The following is a 24,013-nucleotide window of genomic DNA, read 5'->3' on the forward strand; positions in this document are numbered from 1 at the left end:
TATTATATTATATATATATTAGTATTATATATGTAATATTAGTATTATATATGTTAAGTTATATAAGTAGTATTAGGAGGTTAATATTAAGTACGTAAGTATGAAAATCAAAGATTAGATAGATATAATCGGAGTATAGATATAGCATAAGTAAGAAAAGTAGTCGGTAGTTAGATAGTTGTTATACTTAGATTTGAAACTGATAAATAAAACCAGTCATTTTTATAAAACCTGTATGTTTATTTCATTATGAACAATGACATTATAGAGTACATTCGTACTTACAACTTATAAAATTATCGATAACCAATAAAATTCGCTACATTTATAACAACACAATTATTATATATTTTAGATTATAAACAAATATTTCTACAGGATAATACAAAATATGTATAATACATTTTTATACATACTTAGCTACCTACAAGGAAAACCTTTAAAAACGTAATAAATAAATTGTCTTGATATTGAAGAAAAAACAGAATCAATCTATTGTAGTTCATCATACATTATTTTACTACATTTTATTAGCCAATAGTGAGTATAAAAGATGTTACTACCCGTGCCGATAAAGAATGGGATTAGAAATCGCGACAGCTGTATTTACCTCTCGCTCATACACTATAGCACATGAGCGAGAGGTAAATACAGCTGTAGCGATTTCTAATCCCATTCTTTATTGGCAAGGGTTGTAATAATATTATGTTAATCAAATAACATGTCTATGGAAGTATAAAATTGAAAATAACATGAAAAGTTTTATAAACATTTATGTCTCCAAGTCGGGTAAGAAAATGCGACAAAAAAACTGTATTTAGACCAACGAATATGTTATAGTATATAGGTTTTATACACATGTACTAATTTAAATATGTAATTATAGATGGCTACATATACAATGCAACTACAAACTAGAAAGTACAGTCAACCACAAAAATCCATGAACACAATCAAAATTACAAAATGCACTATCAACCAATGACATTTATGACCCACGTAAGCAAACTTTCGTAGAGAGACAAAAATATAAATAAGATAGAAATTGCATGCAAAAGTTTTCTTTATTGTTTTGACAGTTTCAAACGATTTTTCGAAAATCTCCCATACGTAATGGTTACGACCAGAATAAAAATACATGGGCAACAGAGATTAAATAAGTCATTGAACACGTCTTTGGCATTTAAGATTTCAATGTTCAGGTATTTTGGATTGTGTTAATAGATTTTTATCGCCGACTGTACATAAATAATGTATATTTACATACACAGCAAGTTACGGCACAGATTATACATAGCAATGGTACATTATTCATGAAAGTGTCTGACCTAAAGAACTGACCGGAAAACTTCGGGATTGTTCGGAAAACTTCGAGTAATGGTGCGTTTAAACGAAAGAGCGAACGTTCTATCTATGAAATATAACGAAAGTTAAAGAAATGAGTACAAAATAAAATTCAGGTAAAAATGTGTTAGTTGAATAACAGCACGGCATTCAACGGGGACCATTAATAAGTTTCGTTTTTTATTATTTATGTCATGTTAAGGGCTTATCAAGATATTTTACTTTTTGTCAAATAGCTAACCAAATAGAGTATAGTTATTTTTCATTTATTTAAACGCACCCTAAGAAGATAATTTATGAAAATAATTTCCCTAGAAATTCTCTCTCTCTGTCTTGCAGGCTATATTTTGGCAAGTGTAAAACATGGACAGATATAAGTTGCTTTAAGTTCTTAGGTCAGAGCTACATGATAAATTGACTATATAGAAATTCATCTAAGTACAAATAAAACTAGGCACAACATTTCCAGTCTAATATTGTCTTATATTAATAACATTATTTGTAAATATCTACATACATTTGATAAATAGGTTTTATATAAATTCATGATTATACATAATTGTCTATCAAAAACAATTAAAAAAAAAAAAAAACAAGTTAGGCATTTACTATTTTGGATATATGGTCAAACTGTAATATTATTTCGCTATATATTATTATAAACGTAGATCTAAAGAGAAATTCATTTCACTATTGTATTTTTTAATAACTGCAGTCGTGTAAATTACTATTATATTATCGTTTTTTTTTTTTTTTAATACGGTTTAGAAAAGCTTATTTCGGAAGATTTTAGCTATAGCGAGTATAGATATATTAAACATAGGTACTATAAAACCTTTAAGGCAAAATTCACCGGCAACATAAACGACCGTTTTTTTATTTGAAAAAAAAAAATGTTTACTTTGAAAATAGTTCGTGAAAATTTATAGTAAATAATTGTTTAAAAAAATCTAATTGGGAACCTTTTTAATGGGAAGTCAGAAAAAATACGTATAATATGTTGTCAATGAACTTTGGCCTAAATAAATTAAGTACCAATATAATTATAAAAAATGCTATATTATAAAACAGTTAATTCTAAAGCTTTTGGCTATAAATTGACGCCTTATTATGATGGAAGATGTACGTATTAATTGACAAGGCAGCGTGTAAACGCGAAATGAGTGAAAGTGTACTACAAAAGATATTGCTTTTATTTGTTGTGTGGTTTCAATAAAGAGATATTATATTATATTATATTATTATATCAACACTAGCTGTTTCAAGCAATTTTACCCCCATCTTGGAAGAATCATTTTACGCATTCAGATAAATAGTAGGATGCTCATTAAATTAATAATTTTGGCTTGAAAACCCGGCAAACAACTTCTCATTTATAATATTAAGCAAAGATTCGTAAAGTTGTATGCAGTAATTTATCATAGGCCGATTTTGGAAAATTCGATAATTTATTGTTTTTTGCTGTAAAAAGTATAGCAGCCTCTATCAGACCAGACTATTATTCTTTTTCATAAATATTTAGCGCCAAATTGACTTGTTGACCTGGTTATAAATAACAATTTCGAATACAATATAATACTGGCGAGAATTTGGCTACAAAACATCTGTCACTATTGACAACTGTCCCATAGATACAGTCATGAAAACAAATTATTAAATACAATTAAGAGAGTATGTCATAACATCAGTACCACAAAAACTTATGACAAAAAACTGCGAGTTGGGCCAACTGCGAATTCTAGCAACTCCGAATTGGACCACTTTTTAAACACTGAATTAGTCGTATTATAAGTGAACAAAATTAAATTGCATTTAAATACAATTATGCGGGTTGCTGTTGCGTTTACTGCGACAGAGTGCGAATTCGCAGTCTCGGACGTTGCTATTCGCACGTTGTCCCAATTTTTATAATGCTGGCAATATTTTAATATGATTATTTTTACTATAGGCAAGTAAACAACATTACGTGGCATCTATCAGGCCTTCAAAAAATTAGTTCAATTCACTATCAAATATCAAATGCGAATTAGACCAGTTGCGAATTCGACTAAACAGCGAATCGGATTAAAGTACATTGGACTTTTTTATTAAATTTTTTTTAGACATTTAATTTATTCAGAGGATTTCTACGCAGGTTGTAATTGTGTGTACTGTGATAGATTCCGAAGTCCCTGTCTGGTGGCGACTCTTGTGTTGTTAGCGTTAACGCTTCGGTTGATATGAGCGTTGTGAAGCTCTGACACTTGTGTGGAGCAGGCCGCCGCCGGGTCGCCTGAACCTGTTAAGCTGCCTAGCCTGGGAAAATAAAAATAAATAACAGTTAGGTACATTATTAGGATACTATACTAGATACGATTTTACCCGCTTTCTGAGGGTTACGTTCTTAACCCTATTAAAAGTATCGCATTATGTTATTGTAATGCATCAAACTCAAAATAATTTATTCAACCTTAGCTGCAAAACTAATCATTTACATTTTTGTATAATATAATAAGTATGTTAGTCTTCAAGTTATGTATAACTATGGGCCAATGCAGCCTGAAAATAAAGGTCATTTGATTTACAATTCCCAAAATGGTCAACCCTTCAATGTACAAGAAACAATATTTTTGCCAAGTTGTATCAAAATTCTTTCAGCTATTTGCGCGTCAAGAAATATAAAAACATTACTCAGAAAGTTTCACCTTAATTTATTTATCTTGTTAAAATATAATAAGAATACTTACCAGAACTCGTTCCCTGGGTGTGCATTTCCGTCCCAAGGGTATGTCATGACGAGTAGCTTCCCTTCATCGTCGCCTTGCAGACGAGATGACGGCTCACGACGTTTTATTTGTACGTTTATACCACCTGAAGATTATAGTTTAATAAATATATAGCTTAACAATATACGAAATGAATAAGAAAATCTTGAAATAAAAAAACTTTGACAGGCTACAGCAAGACGAATTCCGAAATGTAATTTTGCATTTAGGTACCAACATTACATTATTATCTCCTCTCCACATAATAAATATTTTATGAACTCAAGTATTTTTCAAATTCACACATTAAACTCAAGTTTTATCAACTATTCGACGAAGTTGCATATTTCAAGATGCAGTATTAACGTATTTACCTCTCGGATGTTTTTTGCTCTCGAAGAATACTTTATAAACTGCGTCAGGTCCGGAACCCGATGTGTTTGTGAACATTGCTGAAAACAGATAACACATAATTAAAAAAAACTTTTTACAAAAAAATAAAACCGACTCCCAAAAAAACTGAAAAGCAAAAAAAAACTCTTCTTAGGTGCTTCGGCCTAGAAGTCAGTGTCTAATGGATGTTCCTGAGTTTATACGCCACCGACTTCTAGGCAGATGCACCTAAGAATAGTTTTTTTTTGCTTTTCAGTTTTTTTGGGAGTCGGTTTTATTTTTTTGTAAAAAGTTTTTTATTTTTGGCTTTTCAGTGACAAGCGTAGTTGTTACTATCCGCATTTGTGGAAAGTTCTCATCAATACGAATAATGTAAGCCCAAACACGAGGTAGTTTACATATTTAGGTCATCATCAGGTCGGCTCCAAACCTTCACAGTTGCAAAGGCTTTGTCAATACAAATAATATAAGCCCAAACACGAGGTAGTTTACGTATACGGTTGTCGAGTTCCCTCGACCTTGTCTCGTCTCCATCATCAGGTCAGCTCCAAATCTCCACTGTTGCATAGTGTTATCAGACGTACACCTCATTCTCAAGTTTTTAACCTATGCACGCCTACAATTTTCGAAAGTTGCCCTCGATTTCTCAGGGTTTCCATCATCAGATCCTGATCTGGTGATTATGGGACCACCTGGAAGGTATACCCTATCAAACAAAAAAAAAAAAATTGCGAATCGGTCCAGGCGTCTTCGAGTAATCGGTGAACATACATAAAAAATATAAAAAAAAAGATCCCGACGAATTGAGAACCTCCTCTTTTTGGGAAGTCGGTTAAAAACTAAGTATGCGACATTACATATTATCCGTTGAGACTTGAAAAAGCGAGCCAGTTCAAGTTACTTTTTTTCAATTATTTTTCTCATGCCTGTCACTTTTCATGTTCCCATTCTTTTACCAATCCTATTCCCAATTTGCATCTTATCCATTATCATTCACATTCCTATTTCCACTGCATTCATATTGCCACTCACACTCAGATTGCCACTCACACTCAGATTGCCACTCAAATTCCCATTCCCTAACTAGAACATACCTAGCACGGGATCGCTGGGCGTGATGTAAGCGAAGTTGACATCAGACACGTGCTGTAACAGGTCGCGACGTAACAACTGCTTCACTCGGGAACACACGGACAGAACGAACATATCCACTTTCCCATTGCCACTTTCAATCCCACTCCAACTCCATTTCATTCCCACTTACACTCCCATTCCCATTGCCACTCATATTCCCATTGCCACTTACACTCATATTCCCATCACCTAAAATCTTCTAGATACTTCTAAAATCTTCCAGAAAGTTCTAAAATTTTCTAGAACTTACCTAGTACAGGCTCACTGGGCGTAATATAAGCGAAGTTAACATCAGACACGTGCTGCAACAACTCGCGACGTAACAACTGCTTCACTCGGGAACATACTGATAGAAAGAACACGTCCACTTTCCCATTGCCACTAACAATCCCACTCCCACTCCCTTTCATTCCCATTTACACTCCCATTCCCATTGCCACTCATATTCCCTTTGCCACCTACACTCACATTCCCATCACCTAAAATCTTCTAGAGTCTTCCAGAAAGTTCTAAAATTTTCTAGAACTTACCTAGTACAGGCTCACTGGGCGTAATATAAGCGAAGTTGACATCAGACACGTGCTGTAACAGCTCGCGACGTAATAGTTGTTTTACACGGGAACACACTGACAGAACGAATACATCCACTTGGTGTTTCGATATCTTCCAGACTCCTAGACCTGGGAAAGACATTAAAAAAATTAAAATATAAAGTTCATAAAACTATTTAACATCAATTTATATGATCTCTCTGATCTCTCTCTGGTCATGTCAGATTTCCATCCCACTGGATATGTGAGTGAAGGAATAGTGAGTGCACCTGTGTCCAAGCAAACGCTTGTGCACTATAATATGTCCTGCGCAGCTTGCTTATCTCCTTATATGAGAACAGCCGCCGTGGCCGATAATCGGCTCGGACGCAATTATTATTATACAATCTGTTGATTTGCATCCGTGCCATATTCAAGGAGGTAATTATGCTAATGATTCTCGACCCAAATCAATAAAAAAATTAGAACGTAATTTTTTTTCGGAATTCCGTAAATGTCATCTAGCCTTATTTAGACTTGGCGCGTATGCTACTGGCATTAAAACCGTGCTGCACCCTCACACAAACGCAAACACAAAGCATACGCAACGATCACTCATAAATTTCATTCATAAAATTGGATTACTTCGGAAATACCACGACATTACAACGAGAAAAAAAGCAGTGCATATTAGTTATTTCCCATGTACTGTAATTCCAATCGATTATTTACGTATTGTATGTCCTCCTCCTGAACTATGGCACAAATGCAAATCAACACCTTGTATTGTCTCCATCAAAAAGGTTTTCTGGAAGAAATTGCTCTTTAGCGATCAAACCGAAAATAGTCCCGTAGTTTGCGTGTATACCCTTTAGGTTTTTGTGCTGGAAAATGCTCCAAACACTGCAATATCTTCTGATTGCATAGACTTAAAAGTCATTTTTTTTAACACCCAGACACCAAAGACAGAGTATTTCAAAATGGAGCATAAACTGCCATATCTTCTGATTGCGTAGACTTAGAAGTCTGATTTTTTTACAGCTTCAAGGGACCATAGACCTCAATATTTAGCATAAATTTTACCTTCATAACTCCTACCGTTTCTGAGAAAAAGGGTCTTAAAAGACAGACGACCTTCAAAGTCCCCCTCTAAGGGTCAATATTTCTTTTAAAGGTTTTTGAAGACTTACCACAGCCAAGTAAATTTTACTTAAAATTACACTTACCACAGCCAATAACATTGACGAAGGCCATCTTGTTGACTTCCTTGGCCCTCTCATCGGCTTCTACAAGCACGGTGTCAGTGAGCACAGCTAGCCGCTTGTAGTACACCTCGTTGTCGAACACACAGCCGGCTCGAGGCAGGCGGACGTACCGCTCGGTGTACTTGCGTTGTGCATCGCGATGGACGGCTGAATCTACGTAGGAAGTTAGCTCGTCGTATGTGTAGCTGTGTACCTGGGGTGTAGTGGATGAAGGTTAGAAAATAAACTACATACAGTTACTACATACTACATATACCTAAAGTTCATAAAGTCTATAATAGACAAATCTATATAAAAAGGTGGTATTAATCTGACCATATGACCATTCCGAATATTAATGCTCATTTTTTCGGATTGATATTTTTTTTAAGTTGTATTAAAACCTAACTTTACAATCTGTCGGTATAGAGAGAGTCACGACATATTATCAGTTTTCACCCTTACACATACTCAGGAACGAATCAACTATTATGCTTTACATGAGAAAAAATATTATTTCCAGCCGTTTCCCACGGTTTTCGCGCGCATACCCAGGAACCTCGGAAAGCCTATATTCTATGCCACCGTATATACCATAATGTAGATTTTCAACAAAGATTTTTTTCCCTCTATATTATACAAGGTATTGATTTATTTACTAGCTAAATTATAATAAATAAATCAGATCTCATTACCTGATAGAATTCCGACCACATCTGCCTCCACATATGCTTAGCAGAAGTATTATTCCTGACATACGTGTTCTTCAGCACATTGAGGCAGGTGGTAGGAGTCACCTCTTCACCATACCCGTGTTCTGGAACGTTCTGCTCCTCAGTAATGAGGATGTCCTCGTAATCCATGCGGAAATCGCGCTGGAAACGAGGTCCTATGCAGCCTGGAAAAGAATAAAGTCAAGGTCGAAAGTTAAAATCTTTTTATTTTTATAAATATTATTTTAAATATCAGTTTTTTCTTTTAAGTTTCTCATTTACTTACATAATATGGACTATGTACTGTGTCTGAAATAAATATTTTCAATTTCAATAAAGATATTGCCATAAGTATAAGGTCGTTTTTCAAATAGTGGGTGAACTACAGAAATCTCAAACTTTACTTAACGACAACACCATTATATTCCCTCGAAGACTTCCAATTACAGGATTTGAGTTACTAAAACCATCTCAATTTTTTTACTACTATTTTTTACATACACTATTTACTTATAGTTTCATCTTGTCATAGCTCTTATATTTTCAATGTCATGGTATCAAAAGGTTTCTAAAAAATTTTTCTTTATGAGGACTATGGCAAAAGCTGTTTACCTTCAACTATTTGAATAAGTGTCATCCTCTTTGCAATAAAAACTTACCTAAGGCTACGCATGCTGAGATGGTCACCCATCCAAAACCTGACCTCGACAGCAGCTGCTTAACCTCAACCTTTGCTTACCTATTCCTTATACCTTTTCTATCCCTTACCTGTACTCCACAAAGATGACTTCTAAAATTCCCTTCCAACCTCGAAAAGGGGTTTTAGGTTATCGAAAATGGTCACCCATCCAAGCTTAACTTACCAATAATAACGGCGTCAGGCTCAGCGGTTTCCTCGCAGACGACGCCCGAGTTCTTCCTCTCTCCATCATTGATACACTCAGTATAACCACTGACAAACACCATGGCCGATAGTTTCATCTCGTCATAGCTGAGGCAGTTCTCCAAAATGAGGGGGGGACGCTGATTCACTGTGCCTACGCTCTCCCAACCTTCGGAACTGGAAGTGGGAAATATTTTAATTAAAATAGAGTATTTTTGGAAAAAAAATTGGTAGAATATAGCAGTTGAGAATTGAGTGGTGTTATATTATAAATGGGTTTGTTTATCAAGATATTAGGGAAGTGTAATATGTATCGATACTTTTCATATCGATAAATTTTCGGTCAGTTAATTGTCGGTTGATTCTCACTTATCTCTCTCATTTTCATGCTAAAATTATTGATTTTCTTTTTCTGTAAATATTTTTTGAATGTTGGAAACGAGATATTCTAATTTTTTTTTTATTCTAAAGCTTATTTAAAGAACATTCTGGGCAGCACGGCGTTTCCATTTCAATGTTAGACACCTCCATCAAACTTATTCGATTGCATGTGAAATGTGAAATTGAAGGTTTAGTTTCTCGATTCGATATTTGAAAATGGTTTTCTTTGTTTAACTTATTATATAGAAGTTAGTCAACATCCTCAACCACTTACTTACCCTCTGAACCGTTTGGCTCGAACCTGCTTCTTTTCCTGCGGCGAGAGACCGCTCAACAAAGATCTGTACACAAGTATAACTACATGCTACTTATGTACTTGGCACACTACCAACTCCCAACACACATATACACGCAAATTAATATGAGTATAGTCAATAGTCAACGCAAAAGCTCGTGAACAGTTAACAGTGCAGAGTTTTCTCAAATCCGGCTGACGGCCTCCGCCATGAATTATTTTATCGATAAACATACTTATCACAACGACGCGCATCTCTACAACTTTGTGACGTATAAGTATAACCCACAGGCAAGAGTGTATGTCTCATTTATTTATTTATACATTTATTCGTATCGTCTGCCACGAGTCTTTTCGTTGACTATAAAACGGTACAGATATAGCAGAGCGCAGTGAAGAACTTTTTCATTATAGTTCGGCCATTCAGAGAATGCGTTCCTGACACGTCGCGATTGAACTGACGACGTAACTTTGCAATGGCGTTGCAGTTACGATAAAAATATTTTTGCTGGTTGTTTACCGTTTTAACAATTGAGGAGCATTAAAACAACATTATTATATCAATAATCAATGAATGTAGTTACGTCGTCAGTTCAATCGCGACGTGTCAGGAACGCATTCTCTGAATGGCCGAACTATAACAGAATTACATGAAAAAATTATGTTAATTGATTTTTGACACTATTTCGATGGCAACAAAGTTGATAATACCTTGACATTGAAAAATGTCTTCACTACGCTTAGATAAATGTACTCGCGACTGCAAACAAAGACTAAGTTAGTAGGACTTCCAAAAAAAATAACTATAATTATAACGAAATACCTACTTCTATTTAATAAAACCAAATAAGTTCTACTCTTACCTACCATTTTGACCAAATATTCAATATTTTTTTCTAGAATAAAATTAAAACAATATACCTAATAGATTTTTAGAATACTAGAGCATAACTAAACTTAACGAAGCAATTTATTATGGCACCGTTAAAATGTTACGATATGTTATCACGCCATCCTCTTCCGTTTATATCGTTTATAGCTCAATCATTTTGTAAATAACTTTTAATTACTACTATTATGTATTACTTCACACTAGAACATCGAGTTTGTTTGCTTGAAAGATCGAATGTAAGGAACAATTGAACCAATTTGAAAAACTAAAATCAGTGTTAGATAAATAGCCCATTCGTCGAGCAAGGCTGTTTTTTATCTAGGTGCGCAGAATAGTTCCCGCGGAAAGGGGATAAAATCGCTGGTGGAAGTTCGTTCGTTAGTTAGTTAGAAAAAGTATATTTGGTCAAAGCAAAATATAAGGCAAAATGTTGAACATCAAATCTAATGCAATGATACTGGCACAAAATAAAAATACTTAAAACTCTTGACATGAATACTTTTTATCCCACAAAAGAAAAACAAATCTCTACTAAAACTATGAAAAGCTACCAAATTAAATTCAAGCTATATTCACAAAGTAATCTTACCCTTTTTCTCCAGTAATCAGTAGATATTTGTCAGCTTGTCCCATGAAAGTGATGGCGCGTTTCTTCAAAATCCTGTCTATGAGTTGTGGCACGCTCATATCTTTGTAAAGTTCCTTCTCTATACTGCTGCCGAACTCTCTGGAACATTAGAGATTTATAGTTAACAAAATTCGATTTTCAAAAACCTTAACCTTAGGAAGTTAAATTTTTGAAAATCGTATGTTTGTTCATGGCTTCCTGTTGTAATTCTTTACACCATACGTCACGACGATTTTATCAAAAACATCGTGGAAGGGAAGGTCGAAGGGAAGAGAAGAAGGGGTCGTCCAAGATATAGCTACATCAAGCAACTTAAAGAAAAGGTGAAGGTCGTGACGTATAAGGAAGTTCAGGAGTTGGCGCTAGATAGGTGTAAATGGAAGGAGCTGCACCGACAAGAGCTGGGCTCTTAAATTAATGATGATGAAAGATGATTCGATTATGAAAAAATCCAAGTAAGGTTAAATAAGCAATTTTCATATGCTTAGAATCGTTAAAATTTTAGATATCGTTATAATCGTAAAAGTTTAGCATAGAATCTATTTAGAATGTGGTGTGAACATGCACAACTTTCTGGAACCCAAACCCAAAATATTCTTACTAATATTATAAGTAAAAGTGTTGAACTTTCACACCAATGGAATTTTGTACACAGATAGTCCAAACGTCTAGAAACACAGAAAGGGAAAGGGTCCTTTTATCCAGGTGCAGGAACTAGTTCCCTCGGGACGCGAGTGTAACCACGGGTAACAGGTACTTTAGTTTATGGTAAAGAAAGATCCATTAGGACCTTACCTCTTGTATATGAGAAAATGAGTCATGAGTAGTAACACTCTCTCATGTATGAGTGGGTATGTTGAAGCTATGTTCTTCTTCAGTTTCTCTATAGGCCGACGCACTTTGAGCTTCTCTAATCTGCAATATTTAACGTAATATGAAATGCCAAACATATTTTGAACTCTATCACTGAAAGAAATATGTATGTATGTACATTATTTTATTTGTTAAATCTGCCATTGCAAAAGCTGCATGCTTAAGTTAAGCAAAATGAAATACAATAATCAAAATGCATAAGTTAAACTAAGCTAGATTTCAAGTAACAAGAATATTTAAAAGATAAACAGCTTTTAATTTTTTTTTTAATCTTCTTTTTCAACCTTGATAGTTCTTAATTTTTGTGAGCAAACAATGTTCGCATGCAAAAGTTTGGATTTTACACTGTTTGCCAGAGCAAGTTGATCAGAAAGAACTGTGTATATCTCGCCATGATAATTACCTGACAGTCTCAATAGGGAAGGATATAGGGAACGCCTTGCTCTTAGCGATCACCTCATCCACATCATCCCCCTGCTCATCCGGAGTGACTTCAGAACACTGACGCAGCAGCTCATTGGTCTCCTTACTCATGCTTGGGAAACACCATTCGGGTTTGCACCTAAATAGGTAGGGTAGTGTTAACATAATCACTACATAGTATAAAACAAAGTCTTTTCTGTCCCGGCGTCCCATTGTACACTTAAATCTTCAAAACTCCACAACAGATTTTCATGTGGTTTTATTTTAATAGATAGAGGGATTGAAGTGGAAGGTTTTTATGTATAATTATATCCATAAAATTTTGGGGAAATACTGATGCAAAGCTGGGCCGGGTTGCTAGGCAAATCAAAATCAAAACTCGTTTATTCAAACTTGGCTGCAAAACAGCACCTTTTGAACGTCAAAAATTTACAAAAGACAAACCGAAACGATCACCCGTTTGAAATAGGCAACTACAATTCAACGTATTCATATTGTTGACATGCATAAGCGCTTTTAATGTCTGGACAAAAATAAATGATTTGACTTTGATGCTTATTTTTTTTTGCTAAACTTTTATTTGTTATTGTTGATAACAGATAGATAGATAAACTAAAATGGTAACTTATAATAAATGAATAATTCTATAAGCTCCGTGTTTCTAAAAGTTCTTCTAACTAAAGCCACAGTTAGAAGAACTTTTATTTTATACCATAATGTATCTATCCTTGTTATACTATTAGAGATTGAATACATTACATTATTCTAAGGGTAGCTGATCTCAAAATTCAATCTCTAATTGCAAATCAATGGATAGGTAGGTTATAGAAATCTATACACAGTACTATACAGTATTAATAATAGGCAACTAATAAGTTATTGTCTTTTATGTTGTAATAATGTATTTTCAAGATATTGTTAGTTAATGAAATACTCATACGTAAGTGGGTGAATTACCTATCTGTGCTATTAATATCGCTGTACATAAGTATTATAAGATCATTCAAGAATATACTTGAGATATCATTGATATATCAGTGATTTTGGTCAGTGGGTCGTCTTAGGGGCGGAGTTACCTTAAAACTAGGTTAACTCACCAGGCAAAACTTTGAAAGGACTTAGTTAAATCCATTGTCTGAAGTTTCTGCCGTTTTCTCTGAAACAAAATATATTATCATAGTTGCATTCATTAAATAGGTTTGTGCTACTCAAATTGACAAACATGGTCATATTAATTTGGTTTAATACAGTTTCATTGCAACATAATTCAAGAATACTTTAATATACACTTACAGGCATTTTGTATTATTTATTTACTAATAGTGAGAACCTTATCGGAAAAAGCAGATATTTAAGAATTATTAATTGGTTAATGATTGCAAATGTAAACTTATGACTATAGATTAAACTAAACAACAAATAATAACGATTAGCGGTACTTTATCCTCAATGATAGTTCACAATTTAATTATATTCACAACAATACGACACGGACCAGTCGATAGTCAAAGAATGCAAAAATCATTACTTACAGCCGCTAGATATAGACGATTTTCGACGACAGGTCTGTACAAGTTTATTCTTGATGCGGCAAAAACACTGTGAAAGTGTTTCAAGTACTGGGATTTCGCATTATTGCGGTGAATCACCGTAGGCAACCGACACAGATAGTCCATCCATGAATTTGTTTTGACAGAAATGAATTGAACAAAGCTACGTTTAGTTAACGGAATAGTTGTTTCGTCGGCTGCTCTGCTGAAATGATTTCAAAGAATGTATTTGCTAAATCAGTTGTTTATTTTTATTTTACACTAAATATTTTTTTGTTTTTTTTTTAAATGAATTGATCTCGTCCTTTTTCTGTTGAATACTATTTTGAAAGTTTCGTCATATAAATAACAAAACGTTCTTTTCGCAATTTTGCTTTACAAAGCTTGATTCGATTTTGCGTCACAACTTCCATTCAATTCAGTCTTTTCTAAATATCAAGAACCATTTATAATGTAAATAAAACCCTTGTCATGATTAAACTCAATTATTCAATATGAGGGAGACTTATTTTATATTTATAAAAAATGCTTAAAAATACAAGCAAACGCACTTTACAAATGCTGCCGACAAATCAGCTGTAAATGTGTCAAATTATCTGTCAAAGTTATCAAATATCGTCAGTCCTGTGTACTTTACTCAAAGAGTAAAATAATACTATGGAAAAAGAGAGCCCTCTCGCGCAGTTTTTATGCAAGCAACTTTGAAGCGCCATCTGGAGTTTGCGACCAGAAGTATATGACGTGTGCTATACATACGTATATGTACCTATATATATTTATAAACATAAGCATAGTTCCCAATATACCCGTTCGCCGGTAACAAGTTATGTTTAATTTTCTTGTTGTTATGCTTTGAAATACATTACAACAGGAAAATTAAACAAAATACTTTTTACTGGAAAGCGGGTCTACTAGAATCAAATATTTATTTGCTAGGAATTACACAAAAATGACCAAAATACACAGACAAGCGTACGCGCAAGTTATGATGGCGGTCATCTTGTGAAGTATGATGTGTTACTATTACCAATTAACAAAAAAGTCAGATAGGTTCTCAGATTGAGAATTTTTAAAAACAAAATTTAAGTAGAATTCGTAATTTAAATCATCTTCTAATTATTGAAATACTCTCGTATTTTTGTATAAAAAGGTAAAATAATTAATTTTCAATCTACTCACAGAGACATCTATCGTGAAATAGTTAGCAATATGGCATGTTTTCACGTTTCATTTATAAGATGGCGCTACTTTCTTTACGACAACGCTCAGTCAAGGAAACTGTCCCCCCCCTGACTTTACTTTTAGAGTATAAATTATTGGTTCTGTGTTTTGTATTGTGAAAAATGATTTAAACAGACTCAGAAATGGGTCAGTGGGCCGTCTTAGGGGCGGATATGAAGTAGTAATAAACACACCGCAATTATAATGGACACTTCGTATGATTTCCACCTAAACACCCCGACCCCAACATCAGCTTTTGTTAGGTTCTTTAGGTCAGTTCATGAAAAGATGTGTATCTGCTTTGGGAAGATACGATGTGCCTTTCAGAACATGATGAGCAAACTTGTTGAGCGTTTTTATTAATTTTTCTTTCTTTGCTTACGCGATGTTTGTAATAGAATGTGTTAACATGCTTCACTGCTGCTTCAATTACATTGTGTTTAGAAACAAATAGACCTAGTTTCATTCATAAACTAGTGAAAATTTTTACATCTGAAGTGTCTGTGGGTCATCTTAGGGGCAGATTAAGTATTATTTCCATTGTCTGCCATATACACTGGAAATCAGCTGCATCCGGTTAGACTGGAAGCCTAGCCCCAACATAATTGGGAAAAGGCTAGACAGCTGATAATTTAATAGTCTGCTACTTCCTTAAATCAAGGACAAAGTTAGGGTGAATGTTATGTAGATTATAAATAAATACACAAATTCGACTTACAATTACAGTTTTAATTCTCAAACTATATTTACATTATTTTCTTACAACAACATTGATTAAATTAATTAAATATACAAATAGCTTTTAAATCTAACTTTTTGATCTTAATATCATAACACTATAATCAGGATCTCTATTTGATCACATTTATACATATAACGTCTTAGGTGCTTACATTATTTAAAAACGGAATGTTATCTTCTTATTTTTTAAGCCCAGTATACATTGGCCTGTGATGGGCCACACTTTGCAATGCACAATTGTAGGCCAAGATTGACAATAGGCATGATGACAAATTTTTAAATACCTTTGTATGATGTAGGTATACGTCTATTTTATATGAAAAATTATTAATTTTAAGAAAATGCGAAGTTTTTTTATCAAATAATTGCATTTTTCTCTGTCCACTTTGAATCCGGCGCGAAAACGCTTGTCAGTGTCATGTCGTCACTTGTGACGTCACGACTGAAATTACAAGACGCAAGTAAACAACGCTCGTGCAATAATTAAGTTTTTTGTGTTATTAAATATGAATTCGAAAGTGCATAGGTGTTGTGGGGTCCCCCAGTGTAAGAACACATCCAAAACAACTCCTGATAAGTTATTTGTGTACGTTCCTCACAATAAAAAAATACGAAACAAGTGGCTTAAACTTGCAAGGCGAGATTCAAAAGCAATATTGCCCAGGGTACAACTTTATTTTTGTGAAGATCACTTTGATGTAAGTTATTACATAGTTCTCTAGATTCTAACATAGAAGTTTTTTTAATTAAACTAATACACTTACATGGAAGTTTTTTTTAATTAAACTAGTATACTTACATGGAAGTTTTAACATTTCTAAATTCAGCTGAACAAAAATCTTTATTTGATGCCAAAAACTCTCCCAGCATTATGATATCAATTCTAGGCAAATTAGCGCTGTTTGCCTTGATAAATCCGGGCTCCATAACTCGTGTTATACACAATTAATTAAATAAAAACAAAGATCGCAGTGGAAGTTCACAATAACGAAATGTGACGTTCGCGCGCTTTCGCGCGAGTTGTTTTGAGAAATGACGTCACGAGCTCTGATTGGTGTTCAAGATATCATGGCGGATTGCCTTATTTCGTAATTTTATTTTATAAAAATACATATTAATCACGTTATTAATAAAGAAAACAATGCGCGTTTTATATTCCAAGCTTCAAGTTTAATTTAATAAATATATTATTTTAATGATTTTTGATTACTGTCATCATGCCTATTGTCTGCCAACATATACCAATACCCCCTGTACACATTGGTGATGGTGTGTAGTGGCCACGCATGGGCCAATGTATACTTTTTATTTTGGGGGCTTTAAAATCTCATTTGTTAATTTCACATATTATATGAAAAGGTCAATTTAAAAAAAAAGGTTGTTCCATTTATCGTTATTTTAAAGCCACATCCAGATTTAAAATTAGAACTTCTTGATTTGTTTTGTTAAGCACCCATGATAGTGTCGTAGGTTTCTGCGATTGGTGCCAATGCGACGAGACAGACCATTGCGATGGCAAATAGTATCACTATTGGCGTGTAGACACCTAGAAGCAGCCGTCTGAAGCTTGAGAACTGGAAATAATGAAAAAATTGGTTAAAAATGCGTATAGAGATCATCAAATGACCTGCTGTGGGTAAGCAGCGAAGAGGGAGTGACACACCCACACTGACAAAAAATCCGTCGCGTTCCGTCGTAGGCCTTTTATGTACCAGGGCCGCGGTAACTCTTTCGCACAATTCCGCAGCCCCGACAGACCTTGGCTCTGCTGGACCTTGCTGGGGTAACCAAGGGGTATTGGGTTGCCCGGGTAACTGGGTTGACTAGGTCAGATAGGCAGTCGCCCCTTGTAAAACACTGGTACTCAGCTGCACCCGGTTAGACTCTAAGCCGACCCTAACGTAGTCAGGAAAAGGCTCGGGGGATGATGATGAAACTGAGGTTGTGTATTAACAACTCAAGTATCACCATTTTTCACAAAGAAAATACAAAATGTCTACTTACCGGTGCGTCAGTGCTGCGGTCGACCTGCGTGGTTGGTCTCGGATGTCCGAGCATGTCCTTCATGGGGAATGCATTGATGCGACCATTGCTAATACGTCCGTCCGACACGCATACTGTCAGCTATGGGGAAATAAGGGATTCATTAGTAATTTGAAAGAACCATTTCATCACCATTTGGTCATCATCATATCTTGAGCCTTTTCCCAACTATGTTGGGGTCGGCTTCCAGTCAAACCGGATCCAGCTTATACCACTGTTTTAGTGTCCATTTCGACCGCGCGGCCAACTCATAATATTTGATGAAACTTTGCCAGGAATTAGTAGTAATTTGTTACTTTTCACTCCTCTTTTCCTGAATTTGTTACAAAAAAACCCAAGACGCCAAACAAAGAATAGTTGGCCGCTAGAACCGCCACTTGCCGTAGTCATCGCCCGTGATTACACAGAAACTATACAATGCAGATAGACGAATGATACATCAAAAGAAAGGTCTTAATTTGTATAATTTGTTACAAAAATAAAAAAAAGACAAAACGTAGATAAACGAAAAGTTATGCAATGTTTAGTTTTCAGGTTATGAGTATGTAGGTATATCACCTTAGGTATCAAATTAATAGAAGCTAATGTGTATAGACAATTACCGTCTTACCACAAAAACTTTTAAACGTCAGTTTATGCCTTGTCTAAAAAAATGTCAAATTATGACGTTGACATATGGTTCATTTTGCAGCCAAAATTTTATTAGACAAGTGTAAAACAGGGTTTAAAGTTTTTGTAGTAAGGCCCTATGTCTTTAATTTATTACAGCGAAAAAAGACAAAAAAAAACTAAAAAGTAGGTTCAATAATATGTTAGAGTCGATTTTAGTTGGCCGCTCGGACGGCAATATGCCTAAAATACAATTTCGTTTATCTCGTTATTTAAAGTAGGTTTTAGCTTAATTAGAGTACTAGTCGATGGGTAACGTAACCTAGTTTGATTAAATATAGCGAATATAACTGCAGCATTCATATTTTAGAAGATATTTACAAAAACACAGTGGTATGAAACTATATGAGAGTAGGGTGTCCATGTATTTTCACATATTCGAAATTTTCGATATTCACATCTTATTTTTTTAGGGAGAGTGCATACTAGTAGAGTACCATGATTATATTATAGTTCGGCCATTCAGAGAATGCGTTCCTGACACGTCGCGATTGAACTGACGACGTAATAACATTCATTGATTATTGATATAATAATGTTGTTTTAATGCTCCTCAATTGTTAAAACGGTAAACAACCAGCAAAAATATTTTTATCGTAACTGCAACGCCATTGCAAAGTTACGTCGTCAGTTCAATCGCGACGTGTCAGGAACGCATTCTCTGAATGGCCGAACTATAGTACAAAGGCATGTTGTTAATTTTGTATTCTGAACGAATATGCGGTTCCTTTTGCGGTCTTTAAAGAACCCATTTACTGATAAAAATTTCGTTTCAGGTGTTTTATGATGGGAACGATTCCAGAAAAATTAATTCTTTGTTTTCAATCTATTGTTAAAAATATTTGTCGCAAGCTGTTTAAAAAGCGATAATTTTTTGATGCAAATAATCAGTAGCGGCGTAAGGGGAGGGGGGGGGTCCGCCCGGGTACCACATCTCGGGGGGGGGGGTACCATCTGGGTCGGCACATATGTGCATGACCAGGATGGCGCAGGCAGATGGGACAAGTCACTAAGGGTGCCATTCTAATTTCTTTAAAGACCGCAAAAGGAACCGCATATTCGTTCAGAATACAAAATTAACAACATGCCTTTGTACTAATGTAATCATGGTACTCTACTAGTATGCACTCTCCCTAAAAAAATAAGATGTGAATATCGAAAATTTCGAATATGTGAAAATACATGGACACCCTACTCTCATATAGTTTCATACCACTGTGTTTTTGTAAATATCTTCTAAAATATGAATGCTGCAGTTATATTCGCTATATTTAATCAAACTAGGTTACGTTACCCATCGACTAGTACTCTAATTAAGCTAAAACCTACTTTAAATAACGAGATAAACGAAATTGTATTTTAGGCATATTGCCGTCCGAGCGGCCAACTAAAATCGACTCTAACATATTATTGAACCTACTTTTTAGTTTTTTTTTTGTCTTTTTTCGCTGTAACAAATTAAAGACTAATTGTCTATACACATTAGCTTCTATTAATTTGATACCTAAGGTGATATACCTACATACTCAGAACCTGAAAACTAAACATTGCATAACTTTTTGTTTATCTACGTTTTGTCTTTTTTTTATTTTTGTAACAAATTATACAAATTAAGACCTTTCTTTTGATGTATCATTCGTCTATCTGCATTGTATAGTTTCTGTGTAATCACGGGCGATGACTACGGCAAGTGGCGGTTCTAGCGGCCATTCTTTGTCATAGCGTCTTGTTTTTTTTTGTAACAAATTCAGGAAAAGAGGAGTGAAAAGTAACAAATTACTACTAATTCCTGGCAAAGTTTCATCAAATATTATGAGTTGGCCGCGCGGTCGAAATGGACACCTGTTTTATGAGGAGCGACTGCCTATCTGACCTCCTCAACCCAGTTACCCAGGCAACCCAATACCCTTTAGTTTAGATTGGTGTCAGATTCTGACTACCCGTAACGACTGCCAAGGATGTTTAATGACAGCCAGGACCTTCAGTTGAACGTCCCTTCCGAAACATGGTCATTTGTGTCTAAGATATCCTTAGAAAGTACAAATCAATAAAGAACCTTAACCACATAAGAATAAAGTCGAAACTCACAGACAACACAAGATGCATGACGACATGGAAGGCGACGAATGCCGCCAGTATGTAGACGCTCCATGGAGGCAGCTCCGCCTTCGTTAGGTATACCGCCAGGAATATTGTTACGACTGGAATGGAAGAGTTGTATATTAATTACACGGTATTACCTTCAAGGGTAACTAACAAATAATTAAATTAAATTCTGAGAGGTCAATTTGAAGAATGTCATAGATTAGATGTGAATAAACCTAGTTATTTTGTTCTCCGTGGAATAAACGTTAGGTACGTAATACATAATCATGTACGTAGGTCGGTTTCTATCCACCACTATCTAACCACTCATTAAAGAAAATTCACTCAGGCCTAATTTGTGTAAACAGTTGTAAAATAGAAATTAGAAAGCTTTATTTACTTTGTAAGCTATTATAAGCAGGTAATAGGAAGGTATCCTTCTCCCTGTGAGAGGAGGCCTGTGCCCAGCAGTGGGACGATATAAAGACTGTAACAGGTAATAGGAAGGTACTTACTTCCTAGAATATGCGCGGCATTTCCAAGAAGCCAATGCATCCAGTTGAAGATTGGTCTCTTGTTAGTGCCGGGGTGCGGCCTGAAGTATGCACCTGTAATGATAAAAAAAATCTATGAAAATATTGTTCAGTTTTATAATTATTTCTTAATGCAATCCAGCAGTAATTCGAATACACAAATTACGAAGAAGTCCCCGAATCATCCATCGTTTTCCAGATTTTCAAGTATCCGATGGTCATTTTCGTGACGTCTAACTATACTATCGTGTTCATTTGGAACCTGCTTCGTTATCTAGTAGTGTTTGAAACACATTTTGACGTGACAACGTCTTATAAATTGGTTTGCCGGGTGACACTTCAAGAAACTGCGTTACGCTTCGCTCACGTTATGCGCTCACAATGAGAGCGAGTGATAGGCACGCGTCCCTTCCACTCGGGCATGGTTAGCCCGCCTAAGAGCGAGAGAGACAGACGTCGTTGTCACGTAAAACTTTCGCCCGTATACCGACTTTACAGGCAACCAATTTTTTGGATCTTAACCAATTTTGATGACGAAGTGGATCAACACATTCAATTGTCCCCACATGTCGCAAGAGAAGTCTAATAAACCTTACTACCTTTCCTTTAAGGTTCAAATTCCAACTTACCAATAGGCTGTATAAAGCACAGTATGACAGTGACAATGCCAGTGATAGCATGAGGGTTGTCTCCCGTAGTGGACCAGCCTCCGACTTCTATGAGGATCAGGATGAAACCGATGACTGTCAGCAGCCAGGTTAGAACCATGAAGATTCTGTGGTACTGTGCAGATAAAAATGGATATTATTTAATGTTGGAAGATTGGTGGATCCTTTGAACTCTGGGAATAATTAATGTCTACTTTACATCTAGCTTTACTTTTTCAATGCGTTTCTGGAGATTGGCACTGCAAATTATGGCTCTTAAAAAATTTTATAGTTGGGAGGTGTGTTAAATTAATCGCATGAGAAATGCTTATTAGACTATGTATAAGTTTAAAACTTGTTGAAGTTACTTACCGCAAACCAGATGTCTTTGCCGCCCAACTGCTTGCCGACCCATGTCTGTCTGAAGTATCTGAAAATGAACAATGCTAAAATTAGGTAATCTCCAATTTTAAAGACCATACAAAAATTATCAACTTGACATCTACAACATATTTTTCAAAGTAATTTTTCAGTCTTGATTTTTTCTTCCAAAATTGTTTTTCAGGACCTTTAATTAACTTTTCGACATCATTAAGCATACCTTCTCTCTCCAACCCGCTTTATTAATTCTCTTTCACTCATCAAACTGAGAACCTCCTTTTTTGAGTCGGTTAAAACTTAGATATTTATCTACTTACCTAGCAAGCAATATCCCAATAGACGAGGTAGCCAGCCAAGCGACTAACATACAGCATCCGTGCAGCTTGAGCAGCAGTTTGGACTTGGGCGGCGGGGTGCCCACTACGGAGAGCTGCATGGGCTCGCCGGTAGCTTCGTATGCTAGGTCGTGGAAACCCACGCGGTTCGGGTCTGGAAGAAGAAATTGGTTTATAGGAACATTTTTAAATTCAGCAACTTAAGTAAAAGTATCTGTGGTGGAAGAGTTCAAGGCATCAAAATCAATGACAACTTTTTATTGGATGCTAGCTTTTGCTTGTAATTTCACCAGCGTCTCGGGAGAACTTCTTCCCAGCAAAATATGTTTCTCGGGAATCGTGTAGCTTTCTAACAGTAAAAGAATTTTTCACTTCGATTCAATATACCTACCCTAAAGACTGCATTTTTAGGGTACCTACACACAAACAAAAAGTTTCCTCTTTATTGTTAGATATTATTAGTAGGTGCGGATTTTTGGATAACACACTAAAAGAGAAGGTTATGTTCAACAACATAATAACAATGATAAAAAAATTCTCACCTTTCATAGAACTGCCAGCAACCACCATCAAGTTATAAGAATTCTTCAACAAATCAAACGTCTGTCCTTTCACAACGGACACAGCATCCCTACTAAACATACAGAACAATTTCCCATCTATATTCGAACTGAGCTGCAATTGAGCGATCTCTTGGGGAGAGTCAGACCGGCTGACATACGGCTCCACTTTCGGATATGTCCAAGAAGTGTATAAATTAATCTTCCCATTGTCCTCTCTAACGCATTCCACGGCACTATCATCACCCATTTTGCTGTCAGTACTTAAAGCTGCTGCAATATATTTGGGGTTCCCAGATCCTTGCATCTGGAAGTCATATTTGTCCCCTTTGACTATGACTGCGACGATAGCTTTGCAGTCGCCCTTGGGTATGCAGTTTTGGGGTACGCCGAAGCAAAGTTTTGTTGAACCACAACCTTCGTAGATGGTGTCGAGGGCACGGGGTGCTTCTTTAGGCTGAAATAGAGACGTTTTATTTAATCTATTATTATAAATACTTCCACGGCTTACATTTCTATACCATACGTCATCATAACAGATTTTTTAATTCTATTTACTTACCGTGATACTTTGTCAGACGGACAAACGTCTAGTATGTTTATAGTGGTGATTTAAGTATACAATTTTAAATTTTCCCGAGCTCTAAGGACTTGACGAAAACGTTATTAGCGTGAAAGCATACTCTAAATAGTGGTTTGATATGGAAAAACAGAGCATGCCATTTCATGGGTTGGTATACCTTTTGTAAATGGTAAGTTTCTTGTTAGAAA

The 24,013-nt window shown here is 35.3% G+C and overlaps 2 protein-coding genes across 5 annotated transcripts in view; both read right to left on the minus strand.

The window, feature by feature from the left end:
* Positions 1–219: 219 nt before the first annotated feature.
* LOC124642323 lies at positions 220–14,439 on the minus strand. 3 transcript variants are annotated; one of them, XM_047180705.1, is made up of 14 exons: positions 14,010–14,439; positions 13,575–13,633; positions 12,458–12,616; positions 11,977–12,096; positions 11,143–11,280; positions 9,645–9,707; positions 8,966–9,162; positions 8,085–8,287; positions 7,372–7,603; positions 6,146–6,295; positions 4,463–4,540; positions 4,071–4,194; positions 2,588–3,639; positions 220–2,542 (listed from the first exon to the last, which is right to left on the minus strand). In XM_047180705.1, the coding sequence occupies exons 1-13, from the start codon at positions 14,151–14,153 to the stop codon at positions 3,471–3,473; spliced, it is 1,836 nt and encodes a 611-aa protein (XP_047036661.1). In that variant the 5' UTR covers positions 14,154–14,439; the 3' UTR covers positions 220–2,542; positions 2,588–3,470. The 3 variants fall into 3 exon arrangements, with proteins under 3 accessions (XP_047036661.1, XP_047036663.1, XP_047036662.1); XM_047180707.1 differs by lacking the exon at positions 14,010–14,439 and adding an exon at positions 13,771–13,991; XM_047180706.1 differs by lacking the exon at positions 9,645–9,707 and having other exon boundaries at positions 14,010–14,438.
* Positions 14,440–17,215: 2,776 nt separating this feature from the next.
* LOC124642390 (putative ferric-chelate reductase 1 homolog) overlaps positions 17,216–24,013 on the minus strand; it is a 33,687-nt gene continuing 26,889 nt past the window's right edge. For both annotated transcript variants that reach the window (XM_047180796.1, XM_047180797.1), the window contains exons 6-13: positions 23,225–23,699; positions 22,665–22,836; positions 22,339–22,396; positions 21,949–22,102; positions 21,302–21,394; positions 20,790–20,902; positions 17,994–18,113; positions 17,216–17,563 (exon numbers count right to left, since the gene is read on the minus strand). In XM_047180796.1, the coding sequence (XP_047036752.1) occupies positions 17,435–17,563; positions 17,994–18,113; positions 20,790–20,902; positions 21,302–21,394; positions 21,949–22,102; positions 22,339–22,396; positions 22,665–22,836; positions 23,225–23,699 (1,314 nt within the window). In that variant the 3' untranslated portion in view covers positions 17,216–17,434. The remainder of the gene's footprint in view (positions 17,564–17,993; positions 18,114–20,789; positions 20,903–21,301; positions 21,395–21,948; positions 22,103–22,338; positions 22,397–22,664; positions 22,837–23,224; positions 23,700–24,013) is intronic.

The sequence above is a fragment of the Helicoverpa zea genome, chromosome 24 (genome assembly GCF_022581195.2).
Source record: "Helicoverpa zea isolate HzStark_Cry1AcR chromosome 24, ilHelZeax1.1, whole genome shotgun sequence".
In the NCBI taxonomy this organism is placed as follows: domain Eukaryota; kingdom Metazoa; phylum Arthropoda; class Insecta; order Lepidoptera; family Noctuidae; genus Helicoverpa; species Helicoverpa zea.